The sequence below is a fragment of the Rhamphochromis longiceps genome, linkage group LG18 (assembly GCF_057381845.1).
Source record: "Rhamphochromis longiceps isolate RC_006_pf linkage group LG18, R_longiceps_female_GT1.1, whole genome shotgun sequence".
Classification (NCBI taxonomy): domain Eukaryota; kingdom Metazoa; phylum Chordata; class Actinopteri; order Cichliformes; family Cichlidae; genus Rhamphochromis; species Rhamphochromis longiceps.
In genome coordinates this window covers 34,593,631-34,621,152 of record NC_140574.1, presented here as the reverse complement: position 1 = coordinate 34,621,152, position 27,522 = coordinate 34,593,631, and the positions used below count along the sequence as shown (strand labels likewise).

The 27,522-nt window shown below is 41.2% G+C and overlaps 1 protein-coding gene across 1 annotated transcript in view; it reads right to left on the bottom strand.

Annotated features, from left to right (window-relative positions):
- Positions 1 to 587: 587 nt before the first annotated feature.
- Positions 588 to 27,522, bottom strand: part of astn1 (astrotactin 1) — a 481,448-nt gene continuing 454,513 nt past the window's right edge. Inside the window, exons 22-24 of the mRNA XM_085390452.1 lie at positions 26,465 to 26,565; positions 23,710 to 23,893; positions 588 to 3,883 (exon numbers count right to left, since the gene is read on the bottom strand). Coding sequence (XP_085246578.1) covers positions 3,646 to 3,883; positions 23,710 to 23,893; positions 26,465 to 26,565 — 523 coding nt within the window. The 3' untranslated portion in view covers positions 588 to 3,645. The remainder of the gene's footprint in view (positions 3,884 to 23,709; positions 23,894 to 26,464; positions 26,566 to 27,522) is intronic.

Here is a 27,522-nt window from a genome sequence, read left to right as displayed (position 1 = left end):
AGCATAAAGAGATTTTTTTATAACTCATCCTAATTGATTGACAAACAACACAGGCAGCTTCACTTTCACTAATCCAAGTATTCAACTGGACACCTTCATTGTGTTTATGCTATTGTAGCATTTATATTTCTTGTTGTATGGTTCTGCCTGTGTAAGAGGCATGTTTTCGGTTTGGTGAGTGGAATTCCAGGATTTTATTAGTCTGTTGATAATTAGCTAGTTCTCTCTGCAATGCACATGTACAGTGCCGTAATGCTGCTAGATAGCCTAGCTTGCTAGCTTTAGCTGATAAATTGCCATTTCACCCTCTTGTCCAAATGTGGCTCCAAAAACTCTGAATAGTTAAGTAGCTCCAACAGTTTATATAATAGTTTGTGAGCACTTGCTGAGAACAACTTGCAAGTAATTATATGAATTTCAATCAGTGTGCACATGCAAAATCTCTTTAGTAAGCTCTGAAAAATATCTACACAGCCACTTTTTGTAGTATATTCTTTTATTGTTCTCAGAAGTAGCAAAGATCAAAGTGAAAAAGTCGACTTTATGATGCCACATACAATATAGCATGCAGATAGTAGATGGTTGTTTCATGTTTCTGAAATGCTCAAATGGGTCCCCATATCTTTTTTTTATTTTGTTGGTTATTTCGTTTTCAGTTTAGCTCAGCGCAAAAGTTCAGCTGAATTCCAGGTATCATCTACAGATCACAGAAGATTAAGAACCGTATGCTCGTCGTTTTACAACAGGCATCAGTGTGTTAATGTGCAGAGACTGAGATACACAGCAGATATTACAGTACATCATTGGATCTAGTAAAGCACATGTAAATGTAAAATACCAATTGGTGTACATTTATATACAGGAGTCAAACACCGTACTGTGCTCTAACGTGAAGCATTTCTGAAATAATTTGCTGCCTATACAAAAATCTACAAGCGCTCATTTTAGTATTCACATACGAGAACTGTTAAAAATCACCTGCTCGTTTATATCTTTTTTCTTTGACATCAACCTTTGACTTGGCCACTACAGTTAAAGTAACAGTAACACCTAAAAATAACTGTAATTAATAAATGGCAAATTAATAGAGGATAAAACTGTAGCTAGTAGCTTTTTCCTGTAAACAGACAATGTCATGATATCAAATCAAAACTAGAGTGCATTCTGACACAACGTGTGTCATCTTATTATATCTGATCTGTGTTAAATCTAATATATATGATCTGTTACAACATTAGTAAGTTATTAGATATTTCACTAGAACTGACACTTAATGGTACCTTTTGATAACAAAATTCTAAAAAAAAAAATGATGTTGGCTGATACTAAAAATGACTATCAGATGAAGTCATTCACAGCAGTACTGATACTAACAGAGCAGTTAGGACAGAACTTCATACAGCGTTGCTTTTAAAGATTTCGTCAATAAAACTGTTGTTTTGAAACATTAAATTATTAATGAATTATCATAAATGTTCAATCTGGACCACCTGTTAATGTTAGCTGGTTAACTTTTATCAATGACTAATATTAGCCGTCTGGGTTATCATTAAAGTAGTGAGTAATAATAAAACATTAATGTGAGAGTTGGCATTTGTAACTTGTAACTAGACGCTATTCATTCACCCTCACAATTAGGTGATTAGCTACAAATATGGAAAGTCACCAGAAGCACAAAATCAGCACAGAATAAGTATTTAAGTATTCGTTTTGCCCGTTAACAGTAAAAGAACTATTTGCTAAAGTTTAATAAACTATTAATTTATAACTTACTAGCAGCAGTTAATACAATACAAACCAAAATACCATATTATAATAACATGAGTCAATTCAAATAAAATAAGAATAAGCTGGCAAGAAACACACCAGATTAGCGCACGTAAAATTAAGATGATTAAACTGCTGTTAAACTACAGCTTAAGTACAGAATGATCATTTTGAAAGTATTCACTGGATTAAATCACATTCAAACTTGAAAACAATGAAGAAGGATAGTTTTGACAGTTTTTATTGGATTTGTACAGATTTTAAATCATGTGTTTTTGATGCTTGTTACACCTTCTGTACTACAGCTTAAATGCAAATAACACTACATTGAGCAGGTTATATCACTAAAACTTTGAATGTTATGTACAGGGCTTTCTCTTGAATGTCTATACTACTAAAATAATTCCGACTATTATCTACACAATTAACCTTTCTAAGTTTTGCTTTTCTAGTAAATCTCTATTTGCCTACATGCAATCTTTCCTTTGTTATAGAAACAGAACTTTATAAGGTACTGCCTTTTCCCAGTATCATGTACGACACATCCTGAAGTATATTGCATGTCTTGAACTCTTCGGCATGTTGGAAAGATGAGAAAACAGACAAAAGGTCTGTAACTACATACTGTGAAGCTGACTTCATCCAAAATACATACATGGAGGAGTAGCAGCTAAAAGCAGAATGCCCCCGATGAATAAGGAACTACACGCGGCTAAGCAGCCAATACCAGAACTATTCACGTCATCAGATACTTGATGTCTAGCACAACTGTTCACCTGCTGCAGGTGCTGCATTCATTCATAATACATTTGGATGAAAACCACTAAAAACTGAAGCAGAAAAATATTCATTTATAACCGTTGCTGGAATGTGCCAGTGAAGGTGAGGCTACAGTGAACTGGACAGACTCTTTTAAGCCAACTTTATATGTAAACTTCATATGAAGTTGACTCCAGATCACAAATCAGGTCCAAGAATCAAGTAATTGCATCTAGGCTTCCTGTAGCCACCGATGGTTGGCGGACAACTTTCCTGTGTTTTCCCAAAACATTTAAAGATTTGGGTACTTTTGGATTTAAGTAGGCACAAAGCAGCTGTTTAAATCTGAAAATGTCCAATCAGAATGAAACCACTTTTTTTCTTTCTAGGTGACTCTGTGGATCAAATTAATGCTTTAAAGAGAAAAAAATCACTTTCCTTCTGTTTCACAGATTTGAAATGATCAAAAAACAAATCGTCTTTCATAATTCCATATCTATGAGCCATGATCAAACAAAACACAAGTAAGTATCATTTACACCATCGCCTGACATCCTACACTCAAATTATTCAATCTGGATAACTGTGGGGTTAGTTGGATTTGAGAGCTGGAGTTGTGTGGATTTTGATGCCCACTAAGTTAAACACACCGGCCTTGATTTGAATATAAAGCTTGTGTTGATGCTAAATTATTCGCTTCACCTAAAATGATGCTTCAGGCCATAAGATCACAATGTATAGTAAAGAAAATACTTATTACAACATAGTCTTATATGCAGTGAAGAATGACCAGTGAGAACTGATCAACTTCAAGAAGAAAGATGCTTCTGGTGAAAGCATCAACGACTGCATTATGTTCACTAACTTAAAGTCTTTCAGGTCTAACAAAGGACAGCAAAGAGACGTGGATTCATTTAGGACCTTTTTCTTAGCTGATTTTTAGAGCTGACTTTAGAGACCACTGGATACCGTAATACATGAAATATGTTTAGTTCAGGAGCCATTTAAGTTAAAAAAGTTAATGGCTTTTTCAAATAATGTGGAGCATTTGAGACAACAAATACAAATACTGCAATTTGCAATAGTAAACTGTTGTCGTCTAAATCAAATCTGAAACCTTCAGAGCTCCCTGGGCTCGCCGTAGTCGTTATACATGACAGTGAGCGTCTGCTCATCACATGCCTTTTGTACATCCTGGCCCATGTCTGACCAGTTAAGCCCAAAGACTTTGGTGTCTGTGTAACGACAGGACAGGAACTTGAGGGACATCCTGCGAAGACCGATCTTTGGCTCTTGAAGGAGACCCTTACACCATGGGGAGAGCTCATCAAGCTGCGAGAGGATGAGGCCAGCCTTCCTGTTGGGACAAAGACGATAAAGGATTAAAGTGTGGTTGTGGATGATTTTAAGACATGGACACAAAAAGTATATACTTGACATATGTCAGTAGCCTGCATGTGACGGATGCATCACTAAAAACATGGAGCCACAAGACTGCAATCCAGTTAGTCGGTTTTTAATATCGTTTTTTTCATTTTCCACCTCAAAAAAACAAAAATCAGCAAAATTATAAATGAACCAAGTATTGTTGAACTTACGGAGCTTCTTACTGGCATATTTAGAACGACAAACAGATGAATGATGATTCCTAAACTGATGGTCAGATCAGAAAATCAGAAATGTTAGCTGATTTAGGAAGTTTTATGAGGGCTTGTAGCACTAAGTGGTGGTAGCATGCTAGCCTTTAAAATGCTAAAAGCTTTACTCCAAAATGGTAGGGCTGGAAAGAAAATCAGATAAAATACACTGTATATGAATATTTATTTTACAATAATAATAATAATACATTTTATTTATAGGCGCCTTTAATACCCTCAAGGTCACCTTACGATAAAACAAGAACAATAGCAGCAATAAAATCTAATAAACATGGCAAAATAAAATTTAGACATAAAGTAAAAAACAAACAAACAAACAAAACAAAACCACACAAGCATAAAAGTATAAAAGCTGAGGCAGGTAAAAATGGACTAATACAGACAGATCAGCTGTATGCAATTCTGAATAGATGGGTTTTGAGACGTGATTTAAAAGTGGTGAGAGAGTTTGTGGTCCAGAGATCTGGTGGAAGTGCATCCAAAGTCTCGGGGCGGAGCTACTAAAGGCTCTGAGTCCCGTGGTAGTCAGGCGAGCAGGTGGAACAGACAAGAGGGAAGCTGAAGAAGAGCGGAGTGTACGATGGGGTGAGTATGTATGGAGAAGATCAGGTAAATATGGAGGAGCGAGGTTATGAAGCGCTTTGAAAGTGAGAAGCAGGATCTTGAAATTGACACGGAGGTGAACTGGAAGCTGTTTAAGAACAGGTGTTATATGTTCAGTGGATCCAGTTCTGGAAATAATACGAGCAGCTGTATTTTCAACTAAATGAAAGTTTAGACTTTATTTGAGATATTTGTATTTGTCAACTGGTAATGAACTGTGTAGGAATGCAGTCAGTCAGTCACATTAAAAATAAATAAGCATACACTACTCTCACTCAGTGATGTTTGAAGACATCTCCAAGTCTACAAAGGACATGGCCTGTATTTATATAGCGCTTTTCTAGTCCCTAAGGACCCCAAAGCGCTTTACATATCCAGTCATCCACCCATTCACACACACATTCACACACTGGTGATGGCAGCTACATTGTAGCCACAGCCACCCTGGGGCGCACTGACAGAGGCGAGGCTGCCGGACACTGGCGCCACCGGGCCCTCTGACCACCACCAGTAGGCAACGGGTGAAGTGTCTTGCCCAAGGACACAACGACCGAGACTGTCCAAGCTGGGGCTCGAACCGGCAACCTTCCGATTACAAGGCGAACTCCCAACTCTTGAGCCACGATCGCCCCTTATAGGTTGGTTTTCCGACACAGGTGAAGAAAACCAACCTATAATCACAGAGGTCGGGCACAAGACTGTTAGACACCTGCCTAATACTGTCCAGGGTTAAGGTGTCCTATGGTGCACCGGATTCTGCATCTTGGGGGAAAGGTCTCAACGGACCAGACTCGTTCAGCAGATCCTGCAGATGCTCAGTCAGATTTGGATTTGGGGAGTTTCAGGACTGAACCAACATACTGGGGTCTTGTCATGGTTTTTGAGACTAACATGGATGGTTTTGCACAGGTCATCGTTCTCCCTTTGGGGAGAATCGTTACTATGGGGAGAGGCATGTTCTTGGTTTCGCAACAATTTTTAGGGAGGCGGTTTGTGTCAAAGCAACATCCGCATGTATGCCAAGAGCCAAGGTTTCCCAGCAGAGCAGTGCTTGTAATGAAATTAGAGTTATTTTCTTCACCTGTTACTGATTTTAATATTGGGGCTGATTGATACTGCCTGAAATTGTTTTCAACAGATTACTGCAGCAGCATTCAACCAGCGCTCGAGGCGGCCCAGTCTTTGGTCGTTTTCAAGGGTTTTTTACAAAGTCAAGAAGATAGTCAGCAACCAGAATTGTGGAAACAGCTTGCTGCCAAGGAGCTGAAGGGAAGTGGAACCTTAGTGTTGATGTTCAATCGCCATGAGATGCATTTGACTGTCTGCAGTCCATAAATCACAGTGTGGCTTTGCTGTTATTGTAGAGTGACATCACTGTATCACAGAACCTAAAACCAAAGTCATCCACTCCTGCTTCCTGTCTGAAGCAGCACACAGGGTACCGACACATTCCAGATCTGACCCAAAGCACACAGCGGCTTCTGAAGGTCTGAACCGATGATGGTAAAACTGTGGAAAAATGAATGAATGAAGAAATAAGGGGTAACTAAAGCACCGGTCCTGTTGAAGAAATGCAGTTGATGGACTGCTCTAATACCGTCAAGAGACCGAGGAGAGACTATGAAATGCTCGATCTTGTCCTTTGACCAAACCAGGCCAGCTGAATAATCATCTTCACAAGTAACATGATGCGCAGAGTTCACATAAATACATCTCATTGGGACACAGTGCAATAAATAACCATTAAGCCTGATCAGCCCATTTGGCTGCTGAAGTGAAACCTTGTCAAGTGTTTGTCTAAGGTCAGAAAATGGCAGCGAGAGAAGATTTTGTTCATTCCACGCACAGTTTCTGCTCATTCTTTAGCCAAGGAACCACTTCCATGGCAGACGGTCCCATTATACCAAATCACAAGTCTGCTGGACGTATCGGAGCCACAGCATCACCAGAGCCACAGTGCATTACACTAGTGAACTATACTATTATTGCAGGGGCTTTACCTTACAACATAAAGTACCTTGAGGTGATTACTGTTGTGATTTGGTGCTATATAAATAAAGCTGAGTTGAAAATTGAACTGAACTGCTGACACATGAGAGCTGCAGTCAGTGTGATGAACAAGCACACTTAGAGAGTGTACAAAGAGACAACCAGTCAGAAGTAAGGTGAAATAAATAAGGATTATTTTGCATTGTGGATCATATAAAGCTGCTCTAGTATGGAGTGCAAGAAGAAAAAGTTAAGCTGGATATGTGCCTATAAGACTTCACCACTGAAAAGAATCTCAGGAAACCTTTGTTGCCAAGTTAAAAAATTAAGGATGAATCGACATGAGCCATCAGCCAGACACTGTTGACATAGCAGAAAAACTGCTCATGATGCTTTCTCTCTTCCTTGCTTCTGTCACTGCTGTTATGTCCAGTCTAATATTGATTTGCAAGCTGTGACAGGGTGTGGTTTGTGGCTCAGCTGCAGGGGACGGGTGGAGCAGTGGATTCAGGGTGTGGTGTCAGGGGAGGCTGACCCACACAGCTGCTCTTCATCACCTGATCATGGCTTCCCTGTTTCAGTAGGTTGCCAGGATCTGACAGGAGTGGTGTGTGGTGTGGAGTGAAGAAGGCAGCTGGAAAGCTGCTCCTAGAAAAGCACGAAAACACTGGAAATAAAGATCACTGGACCTGCAATGCTGTGTGCTTTGGGTCCTTTTGTTCCAGTGGTGCCGAAACACAGCAGTGGGAGAGTGGACCCATGACCAACACAGACAATAGTGGAACTGGTGAAAATGGTGGCACAGTTGGCCACCCTGTATTGGGAGCAGGCGGTGGTGCAGCAACAACAACTCGATCAGCTGCAGGACGCTCCACTGGATGGAAGGAGATGACCCCTAGGGCGTGGTGTAGCAGTGGCCTGCTGAGGAGTCGTCTCTGTGGCAACTCCCTTTGCTGTGTGGGGAGGCCCAGGTGGATCGGCTGGGGCTCACCCCGTGAAGACCCGTGCCATAATTTCTGGGGAGATAAGATTGTGCCGGGGGATTGGCCCTTCGCCTACGCCAGACGCCAGCACAATGTGGCGGCTAGGTGACGCCAAAGGGAGAGCCTCGGCTGCTGGATATGATTGTTCTCGAGCAGTTTGTGGAGGGACCTCCAGGAGACATCACAGAGTGGGCCTGCTGCTGCCGGCCGGCCGGCCTGGACATCACTGTGATGCGGTCAGAGGATCACCTATTGGCCAAAAGAGTCTGGGAGGCAGCCGTAACTGGCAGTGGTAAGTCGACCGGTCCCTACTACTCAAATGCAGCTCTGGGCCCCATGACCACCATGGCCTGCTGCTGCAGAGCAGCACCCACCAGCATTGAGTAATTTGGTTGTGAGTAGTGTGTTGTTTTCCCAGCGCCCATGGACACTGCTCCTTACTCACTGGGAGCCACACCAGTGTCAGGGCAGGAGTGCTGGAGGTGAAAGTGCCCAGTGGGACAGGTGCTCTGTGGTGCTGGCCCTTCAACACCCTCCATCAGTCTCAGAGGGACGTACAGCGTGCCACTAAGGTGCTAAGGGGGTATACACCAGGATATGGTGGACTCGGGCTGCACACAGACCCTGGTTCAGCCCAGGCCTTTGCTGGAGGCAGAGTGAAAGCATAATAAAAGCCTTTATTATCATTATACACGGTATAACAAGATTAAAAAGCAGCTCCGTAAAAGTGCATATATGCTAGCATATTTTAAGAAACTATGTAATAAAATAACCATATGAATAATATAAATACACAGTACAAGAGTGACACAGACAGACAGTTTGAGCACTGACAATTTATACACGAGTTCATGCTAGAGTCCAAGGAGCAACGGAATGAGCAGTAGGAGTGGTTTCTGTCTAGAGGTGCAGTGGTCAATGCAGATGTTTCAGTGCAAATTACTTTTGTGCAAAGTTGATTAAGTTGGATTAAATTATTCAATTTTTGTGGTATCTAAGAAATCGGCAGAGGTGGCGTGTAGGACCAAAGGAAACATGACAGGAATCATCAAGCAAAAAAAGCACACTTTGTTATGTTAGTTGCCTTTGCTTAGGCTGCTGCCCCCGCGACCCGGCCCCGGATAAAGCGGATGAAGATGGATGGATGTTATGTTAGTGCCACTGTTGTACAGTTCTAAAGTTCGCTAACATTAGCTAGCATGAGCTGGTTCCACCAGACCAATTAAGGCAGTGAAAGTCCTGAAAAGATTAATGATGTGTTCGTGGTTTCAGCGTTTCATTAGTGAGAGGAAGAATGTGCTCTTTGTTCTTCGAGAAGTTACCTGGTCTCACTTTAAAGATAAACATATCTATTTGCAGTAAATCAAAGGTCCCATGTAAACAAAAGTTAACTGCCATCTGGGTCAAATTTCCTACTTTCTACTAACGTGATGAACAACGCTTTTCTTTACCCTTCGTGAAAACATCTAGATGTGGCTGAGGTGTGCCACACACTGCTACCTACTGACCCATGCACCAATAAGTGCATGTAGCCTAATGGTGCTTTCATTTGTACAGGTAATGCTCAGTTTTTAATGCTTTATCTTGAAGTTTTTAATGCTTTTTATGTTGTAAAAAGTGTTCATAGTTGGTAACGAAGCCTTAGAAAAGTCTTATCAAAACAAAGGTAGCTGTTGTTGTGTCATTTTTAATGATCATGTTCTTTGTTCCCTGATTACCAAGACCTGAGAGAACATTAATGATTGCCTGACAATAACTAATTTGCCTATTTTGCAATTTTTTATTTATTTTCCACAAATATTAGTCTATAATATTATAGTCAAACAATGAAAGTCTCTTCAATGACAAGATTGATGTTGTTGTTGTTGTTAAACGTGATCATGGCAGAAGGCGAAGGCCTTGATCACATGACCTCTGAACCCTGCCCGTTCTTCAGCAATGAGATTCTGCTTTGGGCTTCAGCCTGGTAAACCTCCACGTGCCCGTTTCCTGGGGTACCTAGAACATTTGGTTTTATACGATGCTCAGTTTGGATAGAATTTGTAGTCTGATCTGGATTTCAACTTTGAATAAAACCAACCACTAGGAGCAAACAAGAAAAATGTTTTTTTATTTGTGACTTTTTTCCTCCAGTCTCTGCGGCAAGCTAATATCCACTTGTCAAACTCCCATTCAAATGATAACCCACAAGTCCTTTTTTTCACCGTTTGATTTTGCTGTTAAGCTGCAGTTCACTGCTGTTTTGAATGGACTCGCATGCTGCAATAATACCGATGCGGTGGCCTGTGGATTCTGCTGCATTTCATCTCCCATCTCATGCCAACACCGCATTAACTGCTGTTCTGTAAACATACAGCTCATCACCCTATTTCCTAGTGTGTGTGTGTTCATGTTATTTCTGGAAAAGCAGTGCTCTCTTTACACCACAGCTCCCTTCAAACGGGCAAGACACCATCAGTGTCTGTGTTATTTTTGGCAGATTTTGCAAATCACTTCACATGTAAAGATACATGAGAAGCAACATGTTGCACTTGTACTTTGTATACACTGCTGGACTGTCTTTAAAGCCTAATGTGGACAGCCTTAGTGATGTTGTCTGCAGCTGCAGAGAAATTGTTACTTTAATGATGCCAGCCTTGTTGCACTGCCTCTCAGTAGACAGGCAGCTCTGTGTTGTGCTGGTAGTCCGCAGTTAGACTGCCATTCATAAAGTTTTTCTGAAACCTCTTTATATTCCCAATATTTTGACACACATGTCAGTGGTCTGGGGAAATAGGGGATATTTATTTCAATATTCATAAATGTGGTTTGTTGTGCTTTCATTTTTCAGGAAAGCTGAGGAACATTCCACAGGTTCCAAATAGCAACGGCTGTCACCATAAACTCTTGTGCATCTATAGGGATGGAAAATGGTTTCCACAATACAACGTGAGAGCTGCAAAAAACCGATGCAAACCCCAAACATTTGTGTGGTTTTGACCGTGCATATCCAAGCAGGCATACAGACATACACGAATTAGCCACTGGCCTAATATTTGTAAGTCTTTTATTGTGAAAAGGGTGAGGCGGATGGGACTAAAAACCAGTACTGGGATTGGGGTTGAAGGGCGTCAAAGGGCATAGTAGAAATAATGAAAAATTTTAAAATCTGTCCCAAAGATCACCTTTTTTAATAGAATTAGCCAGAGCTTAATTGCTCCCTGGGAGTCCTGTAATGTCCATACACATTGTGCTTTTTCATCACAAGCCTCAAACTTTCAAACTGACCTGACTTTTCTTTTCTGTGGGATAGATGCTGGTGATGAGAGCTCGCTCTCCGGCTTAAGCCCAGCACTTTTCAGCAGTTTTGCGATGAAGAGTCTTGCCCCACAGTCTGACTGTCAACACAGCGGTTATCCATCCTGATGCGTTTAAAGGAAAACATTCAGCACAAAAGACCTGAACTATGCTGCAACTGTGTGCCATTGGGTGCTGGTATATACACACACACACACACACACACACACACACACACACACACACACACACACACACACACACACACACACACACACACACACACACACACACACACACAGTGCATAAAAAACCCACAAAACACAAAAACAAAAGAGGTTATTGACACCAACACCATCTTTCCTTAGAATTGGCCCCACTTTCCAGAAATGCCTCCCTGCAACTTCTTCCACAATAAAATAAAATAAATAAATAAATAAAGCCATGTTCATGAATCACTGATCTGACACAGAGGGAAATCCAGCAAACATCATAGAGCCACAGGTACAAGGAGACAGAATGGTCCAGTGAGTCATCTAATAGTAGCAGCCCTGCGTGACGTCAACTGGACTTGCAAAAGACTGCGAAGACCAAATTTAGGTCAGATAAGGTTTTTGACCTTTTTGGGGCTAATTCATACTTTTTAAAGTCAATTCTCATAAATTTAGGCTTTAAATGATATCTAACTATCAAGCAGCAAACTTGAAAAAGTGTTGCAACCCCTCATTTCTATAAAGATTTCTTGTAAAATGGGAATTAGCGATTTATGAAAGCATTTGCAAACATATGTGGAAATAGAGCATCTTGAGTTTACACAATTCTAATCTAAGTTAATATTTCATATGACCACGTTTATCCTTCAACACAGTCTGAACTCTCTTCGGACGTTTCTTGAAGTAGTCTTCAGGAAATCATCTCCGGGCTTCTTAAAAGACACTGAAAGCTCTTCTTTGGATGGTGGCTACCTGTTGTTCCATTCTCTGTCTAGATGATCCTGCACTGCTTCAGTCCCGCTTTATTCTTGTTCTTTTGTGCAACAAAAATAAAAGCCCTGTCCATATCATCTCTACCCAAAAGCTGTAGACCACTTCAAAACTCTGAAAACAGCTGATTGTAGCAAGTGCATTAGTTGAATGTTTTTTCTCCTTTCTCTTTGGCTGGCCTGAAGGTAACTGAAGAGCCTTTGTAACAGGATATAATTGCAACTATAATTTAATAAACGAAGTCAGTGAAGTAACGCGTCACATTTAAAATCTAATGTACACGTGGAACAAAAATGCTTTCTCACTGATCTGTCAGAGCTTTTTATCTTTAATACTGAACAACATCAGTATACATTATACATTTAGGGAACATAATGGTCTATTTTTTATTAATTACAGTATCACGTATTACAATGTGAGCAGGCTACAAATGGGAAAAAAAGGTGAAAACGCACAAACTGCTAAAAATACTCTAACTGCAGAGGAACCAGTCAATGGCCCCCTGGGTTGCCTCTGATGCTGCTGATAAGGTTCATGTAATTGGTAAGCAAACTCATAACAATGTGCACTGATACTGATAATGCAATTTTCTATTAAAAGTCTATACCAGAGTGTGTAAATATTTATATATTTCTGTTCATTCTTCAGTATCACAGAAACCAATAAATCACCAGCAGACAAACAGCAAAAAGGCACTTCTGCTTCAAGTGTGTGTGTATTTTCATCCTTGTCTCAACTATAAAAAGTCAGCGAGCAAAGTAAACAGTCTGCGGTGATTATGATTATGATTTCCTGAGAGAAATTCCAACTATAACAATACTTATTATCGCAAGCGCTCTGATTAGAGAGACTGTCAAGGAAAAACAGAAAGAAACTCAACAAAAAGGATCAAATATTTTTCAGTTCATCAAAGGGCACCGAGTCCAACCAAGGACACGGTCGGGACGGAAGGATCGAGGATTCCTTTCTTTTCAGCCAAGCCAAAACATCTAGCGTTTCGAAGTCAATAGCCAGGCGGTGTGCCTAACGTGACGGGTGCTCCCCCGGCGATGACAAGGTCTGGCACTTGGGAGGAGAATTGTCGAGCCTTGGAGAGACAGTCTTTCGGTGAGTTTATGGTTTGAGTTAAAGCATCACGCAATGTTGCATGAAAAAGGCAACACAAATGTCCCGTGGAGAATGCCAAAGGTTCTCGTCAGTGAGATCCGATACGTTTCTAAAAACAGCAGATCTGAATATCTGCCGCCACAAGAAAGATAAAGCCACATTTGTTCATTCATTTGTTTCCAGATATTGCTTACTTGGCTGATACGAGTTTACATTGAGTCAGAGCCTGAGCGGGGCTCTTGTTATCTGTATTTTGACTAGCTAATGAAAATCTCGTTTATTCTGTCCTCATTGTTTGTGACAGGGAAACTGGGGAATTCTCTTCATAACAAGTCGAACTGATCTGGGAAGATGAAAATGTGCGTGGGTATGCATTTGTGGTCTGGGTGTGTGTGAGTTTGTGTCCACCCTGCTGTTTACTCTCAGCAGCACAACAGACCTGAGGTGTTTGGATGGGAGAGCTATATTGTCTCTCAAGTACCACAAAACTGCTGATTTAAGAACAAACCACAACTAAAGAGACTTACAACAAGGGTTTAGGACAGCAAGGACTAATTTCATGGATGTTTATGAGAAATGCCTCCTACCAATTTCTTACCAAGTACCAGGTCAATGCATACAGTGTTAGCTATGCCAATTATTCTGGCATTTTACAGCTTTTTTACTGTAAAACGTCCCAATATTAGTTAGAATATAAGCAATACAATGCCATTCTATGAGGCAGACACATAGGTGCTCAAAAAACAAATAAATAAATAGAAGGAACACTTTTCTGGGATATTGATGTTGTCGCTTTAGAGTGTATCCAGTTCAAGTATCAGTTTCAGCTGCTTTAATGTTATTATAATTAACAACAGGTGCACTAGAGCGGCAACAATGAGACAGCCCCAAAATGAAAGCTTTTAGAGGTGGAGGCTTGCTGACATTTTTTTCCTCCCCGTCTATTCTGACTGAATTTTTGCTAGTTTTGCATTTGGTTAGGGGCAACGCCACTACTGGTAGCATGAGGCGATACTTGGACCCTGCAGAGGTTGCACAGATCGCAATTTGTCCAGGTAGTCCAACACATGCCATTGCCAACAGGTTTTATGTTTTTCCCAGCACAGTCTCAAGATCATGGGGGAGATTCCAGGAGACAGGCAGTTACTCTAGGGTACTCTACTCTAAAGTCTTTAACTCATCAGCGGGACTGGTATCTGCTCCTTTGTGCAATGAGGAAGAGGATGAGCACTGCCAGAGCTACAAAATGACCTCTAGCAGGACACTGGTGTGAATGTGTCTGACCAAACAATCAGAAACAGACTTCTTGAGGGTGGCCTGAGCGCCTGATGTCCTTTAGTGGGCCCTGAGCTCCTTGCCCGGCGTAGTCTGGAGGAGGTAAATCCATGGAGGGACACACAGACCTCTACAGGCTAGACAACGACACCATGACTGCCATTAGGTACCAGGATCTTCTGTCAAACCCTACACTGGTGCAGTGGGTCCTGGGTTCCTCCTGGAGCACAACAATGCCTGGCTTCATATGGTAAGTATTCAGGCAGTTCCCAGGAAGAAGGAATTGATACCACTGACTGGCTCCCACGCTCGTACCACTGGCACATTATGGTTTAGTCTATCCGATGCCACCAGGCTGCACCTCGGACTGTCAAAGAGGTCTGTGATGCCCTGGTCAACATCTGGTAGGAGATCCCTCGGGACACCATCCACCGTCTAATTAGAAGCATGCCCCAGTATTCAGGCTAACTGATTACCATTTTGAATTGCTGTAATGAAATTTCAGCAAAATTGACTAGGCTGCTGCATCATTTTTTCACTTTGACTATTGATTACTATTTTCATTTCCATCAAATGTGGCACCAAGAGCTGAATGTAGCCACAGCGATGCCACTAATTGGTTAGTAAAGTCCAACGTTGAAGCCCAGCAGCATTTTTGCAGTTGCCGTCTTGATGTTTTGAAACCTAACGTGATGAGCGAGAGATAAATCTGACTGTGAAACCAACAGTGTTGGGACTAACGCGTTATTAAGTAACGCGTTACAGTAACTACGTTATTATTGTGGTAACGAGCACGGTAACTAGTTATTATGCCAAAATCAGGAACGCGTTACTCGTTACTGGGATTTAGATAGGGTCGTTACTCGTTACTTCGTGTGTTGCGTTTAACTTACCTCGGAAATCGGAACACGAGCCTGGGAATAATGTCACACTCGAGTAAACGGTGTTCTGGTTAGCCTCGTTGGAGAAGTCTGGATTCCAATATGGCGACGCCCTCGAAAACGCTTGTTTTGCTAGCTCTCTACAAAAACAAATTACTACTACACATATGCAGCTCATCTGCAGTCCCGAATTTCTGAGTCCCGAGTACAAAGGAAAGCACCACGACTGCAGTTTCCGTGCTGGACGTAAAAAGGGCACGTGACACTGTGACGTAAGCTACAATCATGGCGGCAGTCGAAGATGGTCCAGGCATGTGTTTTCTCTCCTGGAAATATTCACATTATTTCTCCTTTGTGTTGGAAAAAGACAGGAATATTGTCGTGAACTGTACTCTCTGTGGAGGTTCTAAAACTCTTTCGACATCAAAGACTAGCAATTCTAATCTGATGAAACATCTTCAGAAACAGCATGCATCTACCAACTTAGTTGAAAAAGAACCTGAAGGCAACGTCGGTGACTCTAGCTCCGTTGATGCTATTCCAGCAAAACAACGAAAGCTTGATTTCGGACAGCCTGCTGCACAGTCCATCACCCAGCCCCAGCTACACAGGCTGATTGCCAGGTATGTTGTGGAAGACATGAAACCCATCTCAACGGTTGAGTCCCATGCTTTCAGACAACTGATTAGTCATATACCTGTGCGAGGGAGAGCTGGGAAGGCACCATCCAGAAAGATATTTTCCAGTTTCCTAGACCAAGAATATGCCAACATGGAGTCAGAGCTCAAAAATACACTTGACATGGTAGAATACATCTCCACAACAGCAGACATTTGGACTGTGCATAATAAAAGTTTTCTTGGTGTGACCGCGCATTGGATAAATGCACAAAACATGAAACGTGAGAAAGCAGCGCTGGCATGCAGGCGATTTATGGGTCGACATACGTATGACAGTATTGCATCTGAGCTGGACAACATTAACTCATCTCATGGCCTATCGTTTAAAATCACATCAACTGTAACGGATAATGGCTCCAATTTTGTCAAGGCTTTTAAAGTGTACCAGCCAGCACCTGAGTCAGATGACTCTGAATCTGAGGAGGATGGGGTGACTTTTGTTTCAATTGGGGATGTGCTGCAGAATGCTGCTGATGATGCTGATGATGCAATTTCTTTACCGCCACATCAGAGATGTGCATCGCACACAATGAATCTTATCTCTTGCACTGATGTGGAGAAGTGGCTATTGTCTGAAGCTGCAACAAAAACCATCTACAGAAGTGCCACCACAAAATGTGCAGGGCTGTGGAACAAGGCCAGTCGTTCCACAGTGGCTGCTGAGATTGTGGACGACATTATTGCAAAGAAGCTACTAGTACCTTGCACAACAAGGTGGAACTCGTTCTATTATGCTCTGGAGAGAATTTCAAAGATACCTGTGGTGGAGCTGAACACAATCTCATCCACATTACGGTTGAAATGTTTCAATGAGAGGGAGCATCAGTGTATCAGAGAGTACTGTGCAGTCATGAAACCACTTACTGTGGCACTGGACATTCTTCAAGGAGAAGACCATTGTTTTTATGGCACACTCCTACCCACACTGGAATCGCTAATGACCAAGACTCTGGCTATAAAAAATGGTCTGCAAATTCTTGTTGGGCTACCAGATACAGTTGTCCAGGTAAGAGATGATATTTTCATTTGTGTTTATCTTTAATGAAATGTTTTACTCAATTGCTTTTTATATTGTGCTGTGCTGTTCACATGCAAGTGAATGCTGTTACAGTTACAGATACTTAACCCCAATAAATAAATAAAATAAATACAACGTAGTAAAATACACACTATTTACAAATTAAAATACATTCTATATAAAACTACAGCATGCTGTTAATATTTAATTAATTTAATGTTGAAACAATGCATACTTTCTCATGCAAAAATGTTTTTTGCACTTTTACTGTGTCGTTATTACAGGCAGTCAAAACAAGGTTTGCACATGTCCTTGGAAGTGAAGATGCTTTGCTGGCTGCTGTGACACTACCAAAATTTAAGCTTCGTTGGCTACATGACCAGGCGCGGAAGGACCTCGCAAAGGCACGTCTGCTGGTAGAGTGTCGAAAACTTCTCCCTGAGCAAGATCAGCTACAACCAGGTACCAGCGCCACCAACACAACACAGCACGCGGGTTCTAGCAAAGAGGATGAGTTCTTCTCCTTTGAAGAGAATGAGGACATATATGCCACTGCTGAAGGTGAGGTAGCCGAGTACCTCAAATCAGGAGCAACAGGGTTAGACTCTCTGAATCATTTCCCAATGATAAAGAAACTCTCTCTTAAACTTAATGCAGCTACTCCTTCAAGTGCCCCAGTTGAAAGGCTTTTCAGCCTGGGAAACCTGATTCTCACTCCAAAGAGGAACAAGTTGTCTGATCATAAGTTTGAGAAGCTTCTCCTCTTGAGGTACAATCATTGGTTTGATGGAAACCAAAGTTGAGTAGTGCTCATATGATGATGATGTGTTGCCTTCAGTGGTGCTCTACAAGGTAAAGTAGGGTTATTTCCAAGTGAAACTTGGGCTTCTGAAGCACTTAAAATACCATTATATTTTATTTATCTACATGGCCTGTATGGAGGCAATATTATTTTGGTTTGACTGTTTATGAAGCTGAAAATAGTTATTATTTATTTTATTTCTGTTTGTGGGGCTGAACATACTTGTAATTAATTTTATTTCTCTTCTCTTTCTCTGAAAATACTTTTATTACTGAACATGAGGTCTCCAGTTGGTGGAATTCAGCAGTTAAGTTTACAAAGTTAAGTTCAGTTAACTTTACAAAGAATGGACAAACCTCACCGTGTTTATGTTAAATCATTTTTTGCACTACATGTTTTTGCACTTTGATACCTACTTTGATACCTACAGGTCCTAAATTGTCTGAGGTACAGTTTAATGTTGGCACTGCTAAAAGCATACTTTCTGTCCATTTAAATGGCAAAAATAAATATCTTTCAAAAGTTTCAACACACTGTATGTTGTTTTGTGATCCACTGCTTCTTCCTAGTGATACTACGTACAATGATTAGACACTGCTGTAACAACCCGAGAATGATGAGTTTGCATTTGTAGAGGGTTGAAACATTAGAAATAGATTAAAACACACAGATAAAAAAGTGACACATAAAACAAACTTTGTTAATTTCTAATTTAGTTTCATTCATTTCATCATTGACTTGCACTCGAACTACTACACTGCCATTTTAACTATTTTAGGTTCAGGCCATTAGGTGGCACAGTGTACTTGTGGCTGGATAGTGCTAACATGTAAGCAAGCTAGAAGACTGGCATCCTTGCTGGGTATCCAGTTAGGGAAGCAACACATTAATAAGAGAATTCTGGGTAAAACCAAAGTTACTTTCCCTAGTAACTAGTTACTTCGAAAGTAACGAGTAACTTGAAGTAACTGAGTTACTTTTGAGAGAAGTAACTAGTAATGTAACTGAGTTACTATTTTAAAGTAACTTACCCAACACTGGAAACCAAACTGCACTCTTGTACGGTATTGACTTCCTAATTACAAGGCAGGCCTACCCAAAAGCATATGGTGCTTTAGTCCTCTTTTTGACTCCACTGGGAACCGATGTTTACAAAAGGAACACGTTGTTTTCAATAGGACTTCAAGTTCCATTGGGGCGAGTGCTGTTTCCCCTATACAGTAATACTGAAGCACTGCTTAATAGAAAGTATGCAGGTGCAGTTACTAGAACATGTAAACAGCTGCTTTTTTCTGGATTTTGTGACTTCCAAGTTTACTTTTCTGTAAAAAGCAAACGAAATGCAAGGAGAACAATCAGAACAAAGAGACAGTTTCATCAAAGCAGTAGTAGCAGCTCTGCCCCAACCCTAATGTTTAGTTTAGGTTGTTTTTTTTGTAGCTTTTTTATTTCTACAGTCATCTGCTTAGAAAAATATGCAGTAAGCCACAGATTAAAAATTCTGTCTGGAATTAAACAGAAATACAATCTTTATCCTAATATGTCCATAATGAGTCTAGTCTAGATTAGAAAAATGTTTTCCCGGTTCAGCTGAATGACAATGATCATCATGATCTGAGATGTTTTTGCAGCATCGGGCCAACATCAACACAGGATGCCTGAAAAGCCAGAAATATGCATGACGGTTATTTTGGTTTCTTAAAAATGATATCAGTAGTATTTTTGTCCTGGCATAGGTGCGGCCATTTATCTGCTGCATTTGTTTTCCCCAACGGTCAAATAACATCAGAGAAACAAACTGCTTGACGCCACAGGGAAGCTTGTCAGCACACTCAGACACACGGCGGCGGAGCTGCGAGGCCATTAACCTCGCTGCCTGCACGCTCGCCTGGTAACAATAGACAGCATACAGCTCAGGTCTTTCCTCACTCTAAAGTAGATACATAGGAAAGTCTAATGTTCATTTGATGACTTGGCTAAACAAAACATGTTTATACTTCCTTCCGCTGTTGCCAGCTCTCACCTCAAATGCACTTCTCTGCCACTTTTCCAGCTCTGAGGTGCCTTTATTAACATTAATCACCCCTCCCTTTAACTAAATTGGGAGGCTGTTAATGTAAGTGTATTTTAATGGAACACTTCAGAAGCAACTCCCTCAATTACATCAACTCTTTCCAGCATGGTCCCTATTAAAACCAACCTTTCATTTAGGGCGGGGGAGCCCACAGACAGAGGGAGAAACACAGAATTAAGGGAGCCTTTGCTAATCAGTCTCACCTGCCAAAGCGAAAGCGTGTAACACAGACTGCTGTTTATAAGTAGGTTTTATTTCAGACACATGGCTCTGTTTATAAAACATTAAGCTACAGTTTTACATTATGGGTACTTATACGTAGTTTGGGCGGAAATTTGGGGCCCTCCATGGTTGCGAGTTACTAAATGGCCCCGGTGATGTCACAGAGGTTAAAAGCACTCGGCTTCCCAGTCAGTTTGACTGACTTTCTCCCGTAACTCTAATTCACGCAAACAACCGCTTTGCAATCAGAGACAGCGCTTTGGAAACTGTGAGCGGCACATCTGCCCACCTTTGAGAGTCGAAACAACAGTGTGCTGAGCTTTTGAAAGAGCTGATATAATGGAGACCCTATAAATGTGTTTGTAATAACAGTGGAACAAATTAGCGCTTGCACCGAAAAGTGTACGAAGCACAGTTTTGGTTTTATTTAGAGCTGTTTTCTGTTCAAGCTGTAACTGTTGTTATGCACAGATCACGTCAGACAACTTGTGCGGATTGTTGTGGGAATAGATGCTCAGGCCAAATGTAAGTGCAGTGCAAAAGAAATTGCTTGCAGCGCATGTTGGGCAAAAAACACAGCTACGGTACCAAAGATGAGATGTTTTTTCCAGAGAGCAGTTAAATGCAAAGACAATGTGTAGGCTAACGTTAGCCCGTTCTGGACAACATAGCATCATTTAGCTAACATTAGCTAACACAAGCTAACTCAAGGAGTTGCAAAAAAAATAAATAAATCACCTCACTCAGAGTTGTTTTGAAGGGAGGGAAGAATCCATAAAGACTATAACATTTATTCGTAGGAAAGTGTTGGAAAGTTTTCAGTTTTAACATAGTTTAAGGTGGGGTTGCCAACCGTCCCTTAAAAAACGGAATCGTCCCGTATTTCGAAACAAAAGTACACGTCCCGTATTGAGCTAATAAGGGACGCACTTTGTCCCGTAATACAGTGAGAATCAAAAGTAGTCTATAAATGTTTATGGATTTAACGCTTTGTTTGAAATCATAATTCCCAGCCCCTCTCCTGCTTTGTGACCAATGAGCTGACAGCACACTTATGACAATTCGAGTATGACAATTCAGATTACCGCTCATCTCATTGGTCGAGGAAAGGTCGCTTACAGAGAAAATACCGGAAGACAACAGATGACCACAACAAGAAGCATGGCCAACAGGGAAACAAACGCCGACACTGCGGTGCAAGTCTCGGATGACAGTACACCTAAAGCTGGGCAGACACTGTGCGATTTTTTCAGTCACGTTATTCAGCTCCTGCTCAAACTGCACGATTGACTCGCAGGGGTTAGAAGTTGGTAGGTCACGATGCAGGTCTCACACTATACGGCCCGATGCTCTGATGCGACCTGAGTGCTCACACTGTGCCAACATAACATGAAGGTTATAACAGAAAATCTGTCGCTCTCCCTCTCTCTGTCTCTCACTCACACAGACACACCACCACCATCAACTTTGCTAAATTGCTAATGAAAAACATTGATCAGGCAGCTGTGATTGAGCAGCAATGTAAATCCAACTATTTTCACAGTTGTTGTGGTCGTGATAATTTTGTGATGCCACATCGAAAAGGCTCGGATGAGCTTTCCAAAGTTCTACAAGTTGTGCCTCCATCGCTTGTGTCCAGATCACACGCTGCACAGCCGTGCTGCTCCATCTTTTTCACCGACGTTTACGTGTTTGCACGCGAGCAGTGTGAGCAGCTGTGGTGACACCCTCACGAGCGATTGATGATCGGGAGCTGCTCGAGGTGTTAATCGCTTCTCGTTACCCCACGTATACTACACGACGCACGATGAAGGCCAAAATCGGTCCGATCACCAAATCGGTCGCACGACTCAAAAATCGGCTCAAAATGGGCCTAAAACCGCACAGTGTAAGCCCAGCATTAGAGCAGCAATGTTTGTTCCCCTCAGAGAAAGGGAAGAATGGGAAAAGGAAAACACCTGGCTGGAAAAAGTTAATATGGGCATGTGCAGTGAATATCAGCGCTATGTGGCCAGAAGTGTGATAATATAATTTATTTTGTGTAATAAACAACTGCAAGGATAGATGATTACAACAAATTGATGACTAATACATAAAAGTAATACATAGATGAATAATGATGATGAGTTATGATGCGTAATCATGGCAACAAGCGGGTTTACAAACAGGAGCAGCTGATTAGCATTAGAAAAGCTGAAATAATACCTCAACTGAAGCCAATTGTACTAAATGCACTAAATGTGCACTGTTACAAGAATGTTTTTCTTTCTATTGTTTTCTATTATTTTAAGTTAAGCAGGACAGAGTGCTTTTAAAGAAAGATTTACTTATATTCTCAAAAGTTAAGCATGCCAGGCTTCTGTTTAAGAAAGAGACCTGTTTTACTGTGTTAATGTTGTCATTTTGAGCTAAAAATAAATGGCTAAATGATCATTTGTTTCCCATATGGTCATATCACAAAGAATAGAATATGCATCTACTTAAATCAACTTCAAGTCAAATGGTTAAAAAAATAATTTCACACACAAAAAAAGAGCTAGAAAATTCACCACACTGGGAAGGGTGAAGACAACTGGGTCGAGGTGTCCCTTATTTATTTTTCAGGGAGTTGGCAACCCTAGTCTAAGGGGATTGACTCGCCAACGTCAAGTGGCAGCTAGCTTACTTTTTCAGCTCCAGAGATTAGCCCTCTGTATATTTCAATGTCAACTGAGGCATTCCTACACTACACTGGTAAAAAAAAAAAAGATCAAGCTCTGGATACGCACAGTACTCATTCAATGAACTAGTTACTAATGTACTATTGGTGTAATCTTGGGATATGTAGACAGTGAGAATATTATAATACACATGTTTATATATGACACAATTTGTTGATTTATTCATCGCACCTGATCTAGATCTGTGTCAGAATGGGAACAAATTCCTATAAGCTGTTGGGGGTGCAGTAATCACTAATAGAGCACATCTATGTCTTGTAATTCAGTCCTAGCTTTCTGGGTTTTACAGGATTTCTGGTGAATGTTTCGATTATGAAAGGCCTATCTGCTCAAATTGCACTTTAAAGTGTTGTTCTGACAAACTGTGATCCAATCCAGACTCTTGTCTAGTTGCCACTTTCTTCAGTCTCACACTGTTATTGTTTGAAGATGTCAGTGTCAATTGCACAAGCTCAGTATGACAGATTGCACTTTGTTGGTGGGAGGGCAACTCATGAATGGATTACACACACTCCCACACACACGCATATCTGGAAGACTGATTACAGTGAACGCAGTCTACACGTTATTAAGGCTTTTGGTATTCTGTAAAAGTCTGACTCAAGACAGACCTACAGGGCTTTGTATATTGTTGGGTTCTGCTGATAAATTGGCGATCAAGTTAAAGTTGATGATCAATTTGCTGGAAGGAATGCATTTTTCTGATCTGAGGTTACACGTCAGAGATGTGGGCACGTTTGAAATACAAGCTGAGTCCCAATTGTCTGGCAGAAAAGTCACTTTTTCCTGTCGTTTCCAGCGTGGGTAAAACTAAACTGCCTGTGGTGTTCAATAAACATGCATTTTCCAGTGTGGCATCTTTTGTTCTTGTTGACTCGTTAAGGAAGAAAAGAAACAGTCAAATAACCGTACCTGGGTCCCAACTCGTCCTCACACCTCCAGGTGAATTCACCAAAGCTCTCGTAGCGCTGGTTGTAGTGGTAAAGCACACGGTGCAGTGTAGGAGCGCCCAGGTCCATCAGAGTGTTGTAAGCTGTCTGTTGCTCCTTCCCACTGGTGTAGCCGTTAAACAGGTTATATATCTTATCTGCAATTTCTGAAAGTGTATAGACAATCGGGGGTTAACTTGCAGCTTTAATAGGAGCAGGAAACGAGTGTTAACTATGCCCAACAATAAAGAACAATACCGGCGATCAGTTCAAACCCTTTTTTATGTTTAATGAACAGGCCGACTGGGGCTACTTGATATTAAATGATCCAGGCAAGATGTTCCAATGACAAAGTCATCTTTCTCCTGAATCCATGCTAGCCTCGCTGCTGTTTTGGATACGCTGTTGAGGTTTGGGTGGGGAGCTTCGCTGAGTTCACACGCAATCACGCTTTCTGTAGACAGACGGGGCAGATCGCTCATAGCGAGAGAAGAATGTTTGTCTGGGGCAGGTCTTATCTGTTTTTGCATTCATTTTAAACAATGCTGTTAACAGTGATCCTGACAGGCTGACGAATGCATTCTTAATTTCAATTACTGTAGGACACGACAGGAATCCATGTGGAATCATGTCAGTTGCTAAGGTATGGGCGAGGCAGAGTAATAAAGAAATAATATTAAGAAGTCTAATCCCAAATTAGGATGTTGGTTACTGGATAGTGATCAGCACCCCTTTCTTCCCAGTGATGACAGAGGTCACATGTTTGTGTGAAATACCCAAGGATGGAGGATCAGCGACACAGTAACTGTAATATGCGTTTTTTTTTGTGGTCATTGGAAGAGATTCTTTGATGTTGACAAAGATGTTGGACATATTGCAGTTTTTTCCCCTCAGTTATTGGGCACTGTTAAATATAATGGCCTCATAAGTGGAGAAGATGTGTTCTTTCCTGTTTCTTCTGCAGCTCCAATTTCAGATGAATAAAGCAGATGTCATTTTACATGAATATTTTGGTCTCACTACCATTACCGATCATTTTAAAAGGGATAAATCATCAACAACAAAGTTGAAGAATTCACTGAAGAAACTAAAACCTTGGAGTGTAAGTCCTCTCGGAAGTGACAATGCCAAGAAAATCAGTAAAAGCAACTACATGGCATGTACTGCATGTCACACCATGCGTAGATTTCCAGTAATTAAAACCAACTGCATTAAGTGGCACATCTTTTCTTATACAATTAGACAATTACATTGGAAATTGTTTTCACAGTCAAGCACAGTAAATTAAGTAGCCCCTTAATAGGGTTCAAATAGGAATTGGACAAATTTTAAAAAATCATTATTGAACTTTAATATTTTGCTGAAGTCCTTCCATGTAATGATGGCTTGAAGTCTGCAGATGTTTGTGATGTGTCTTACTCCCTTTGGTTTTTTTCTCTGCTAGTGAAATTCAACCTGACTGACCACGTGGCTTATTCCTGTTTAGCCTGATTTTTCAGGCCTTTGTCCACTATTGTAGACAATATCAAGTTTGCAAGTTCTGCTTGGCCCTGCATCAGACCAACGTGTACCCTGCCTGTCACCCTGCGGTAGCTGGGTGACAGGCAGGGTACCTGCGACCTGGCTTCAGGGTGCCTGCGACCCTAAATTGTTTAAGCGGAAGAGAATGGATGGCTGGATGGATCACAGTACACTTCAGAATTCATCTGGCTGCTTCTGTCTTCTGTCACATCATTAATAAACATTAGTGACCCAAGTACAATTTGAAACCACTCATGCCCATGCATCACACAGGCTTCACTGTGTTCAGATCATGAGCTGTTCCAAGCCTTCTCCATTTTTTGTTACTCCTGTCCTTCTGTGACAGGTTGATGTTACTTTCATCCGTCCAAAGAATGCTGTTTGAGAGTTAGTCTCTAACCTGGCCTTTCTGTTCATGAGGTTGAACCTTCTGTCAAAGCGTCGTCCACAAAGCCTCTTTATGGTAGACTTCAATAACGGATAGCTACCTTACAGAGAGAGTTTTTCCCCCTCTGGGGACCGTTGGAAAAGGGTTTTTCTTCACCATGAAAAGGATCCCATGATCATTCATCACTTGAAATGAACTCTTGAATATTTGCCTGCTTAATTTAGGAATGAAGAAATATCCCACACCTATCACTGAAACAGCTTTTGCGTAACTTTTTTAATCAGCCCACCCTTAGCACCAGGAAATATGGTACTAGGGCAGAAAAAAAGACAGTCAAGGTACTTTTGGCCAGGGCCTTTAATTAAAGCCATACTTCAATTGTAGTGGCAAAAAGGTGAAAACTGTGACACTACCCAAATGTCTACAGCCCTGTCTCCAACTCAGCAGCAGGATCTATAAAGTCTTTGGTATGAAGCTTCACTAGTGCACAGGGTGACAAATGATTTCAGCTCGTTAATTTCTGACATGAAATAGCACACTTTATAACCAATATTCTCGTGAGATCTTAGTGTACAGTGTCCATAAACAGTTCTACTCCAGAGAGGAAAACTATCTGCCTGTGTCTTTATGATGAACTCATCTAACATCTGTTTTGTGCGGTTTTGAGACATGACTGCAAATAGAAAGAGCAAATGTCTGTCCGGTAAATAAAAAAAAACAAATGAAAAAAAATTGCACCAAATATAATTTTTTTCCCCCGAATTTTTCTGACATCATATAACAATCATATTTACTACACAAATAATGATGTACAGTCTTTTCCCCTCACCTTGTGCTTTGACGTCATCCACAGTTGGACATGGAGTTTTGATGGTGACTTCACTTGGAGTTGAACGGCGCCCCGTGTTGTCTACTGCCCATAGCCGGAACCTGCACGCACGCACGCACGCACACACACACACACACACACACACACACACACACACGCACTGTGAAATATAAAGTCCATTTTTCCATTTTGTTAGTGAAAATCTATAAAACCTAAAGTAATAAAATGGATTTCCTGCAGTGTATTCTCATGAAAGTGCTGAACAAAAAACATATGAGCAGCAGCAAACATGTCACAGCTGATGCATTTCCTGCAGCTGTTAATCCAATCGAAAGACCCCCTGCTTTGAAGACCAGGGCCTGCATTATCAATACGGGAACAGTGCCACACTCCCAATTTGCCGTTCTCTGCAGAGCTAGTTTCGCTGAATGAATATCTCCACCTAGTGGCCAATTGTTGCAGTAACAAAGAATGATGTAGCAGTACGAACACTCAAAAGGCAAAGAGGTGTAAAGAAATAGACGAGTGAATGACAGATATTCTCGGTTAGAAGAAAGCCATTTGAATCTTTCCATCATATACTCAAAGACTGAACTTTTGCTTTTAATGCAACTGCAAAGTATCTTTTTTTTTGCTGTCTTTGAGTTTCTAGCATGCCTTTCTTGGGCATATTTTATCTGAAAGAGCGTATTTTGCTTCTACAAAGTGTCATTCATGAGCATTGTACGGAATCCATCTTTATAGAAAATATAAAGAGCTGATGGGAGAGACAAGGCCTCGGTGCAGAGGCTCTCCCCAAGCTAAGAGCTCAGGGAGATGAATGAGCTGTCAGACAGGATAGAAAGAGCAGGAATCTCGCTGATACTGGAATTAAAAGAGCATGTGTAGCTGTTCACCGAACCCACATACGTCAAAATTGTTTGAAGAAGCTCTGTCCATGGGCCTTTTGCCCTTTTTTTCTTTACTTCTCTTTGCCTCTACACACTGCTGTTTATCTTTTCCTCACTCTTTCCTCTCTTTCTTTCTCAGCCCCAAATGTTACCTCTGCATTTTCTCTC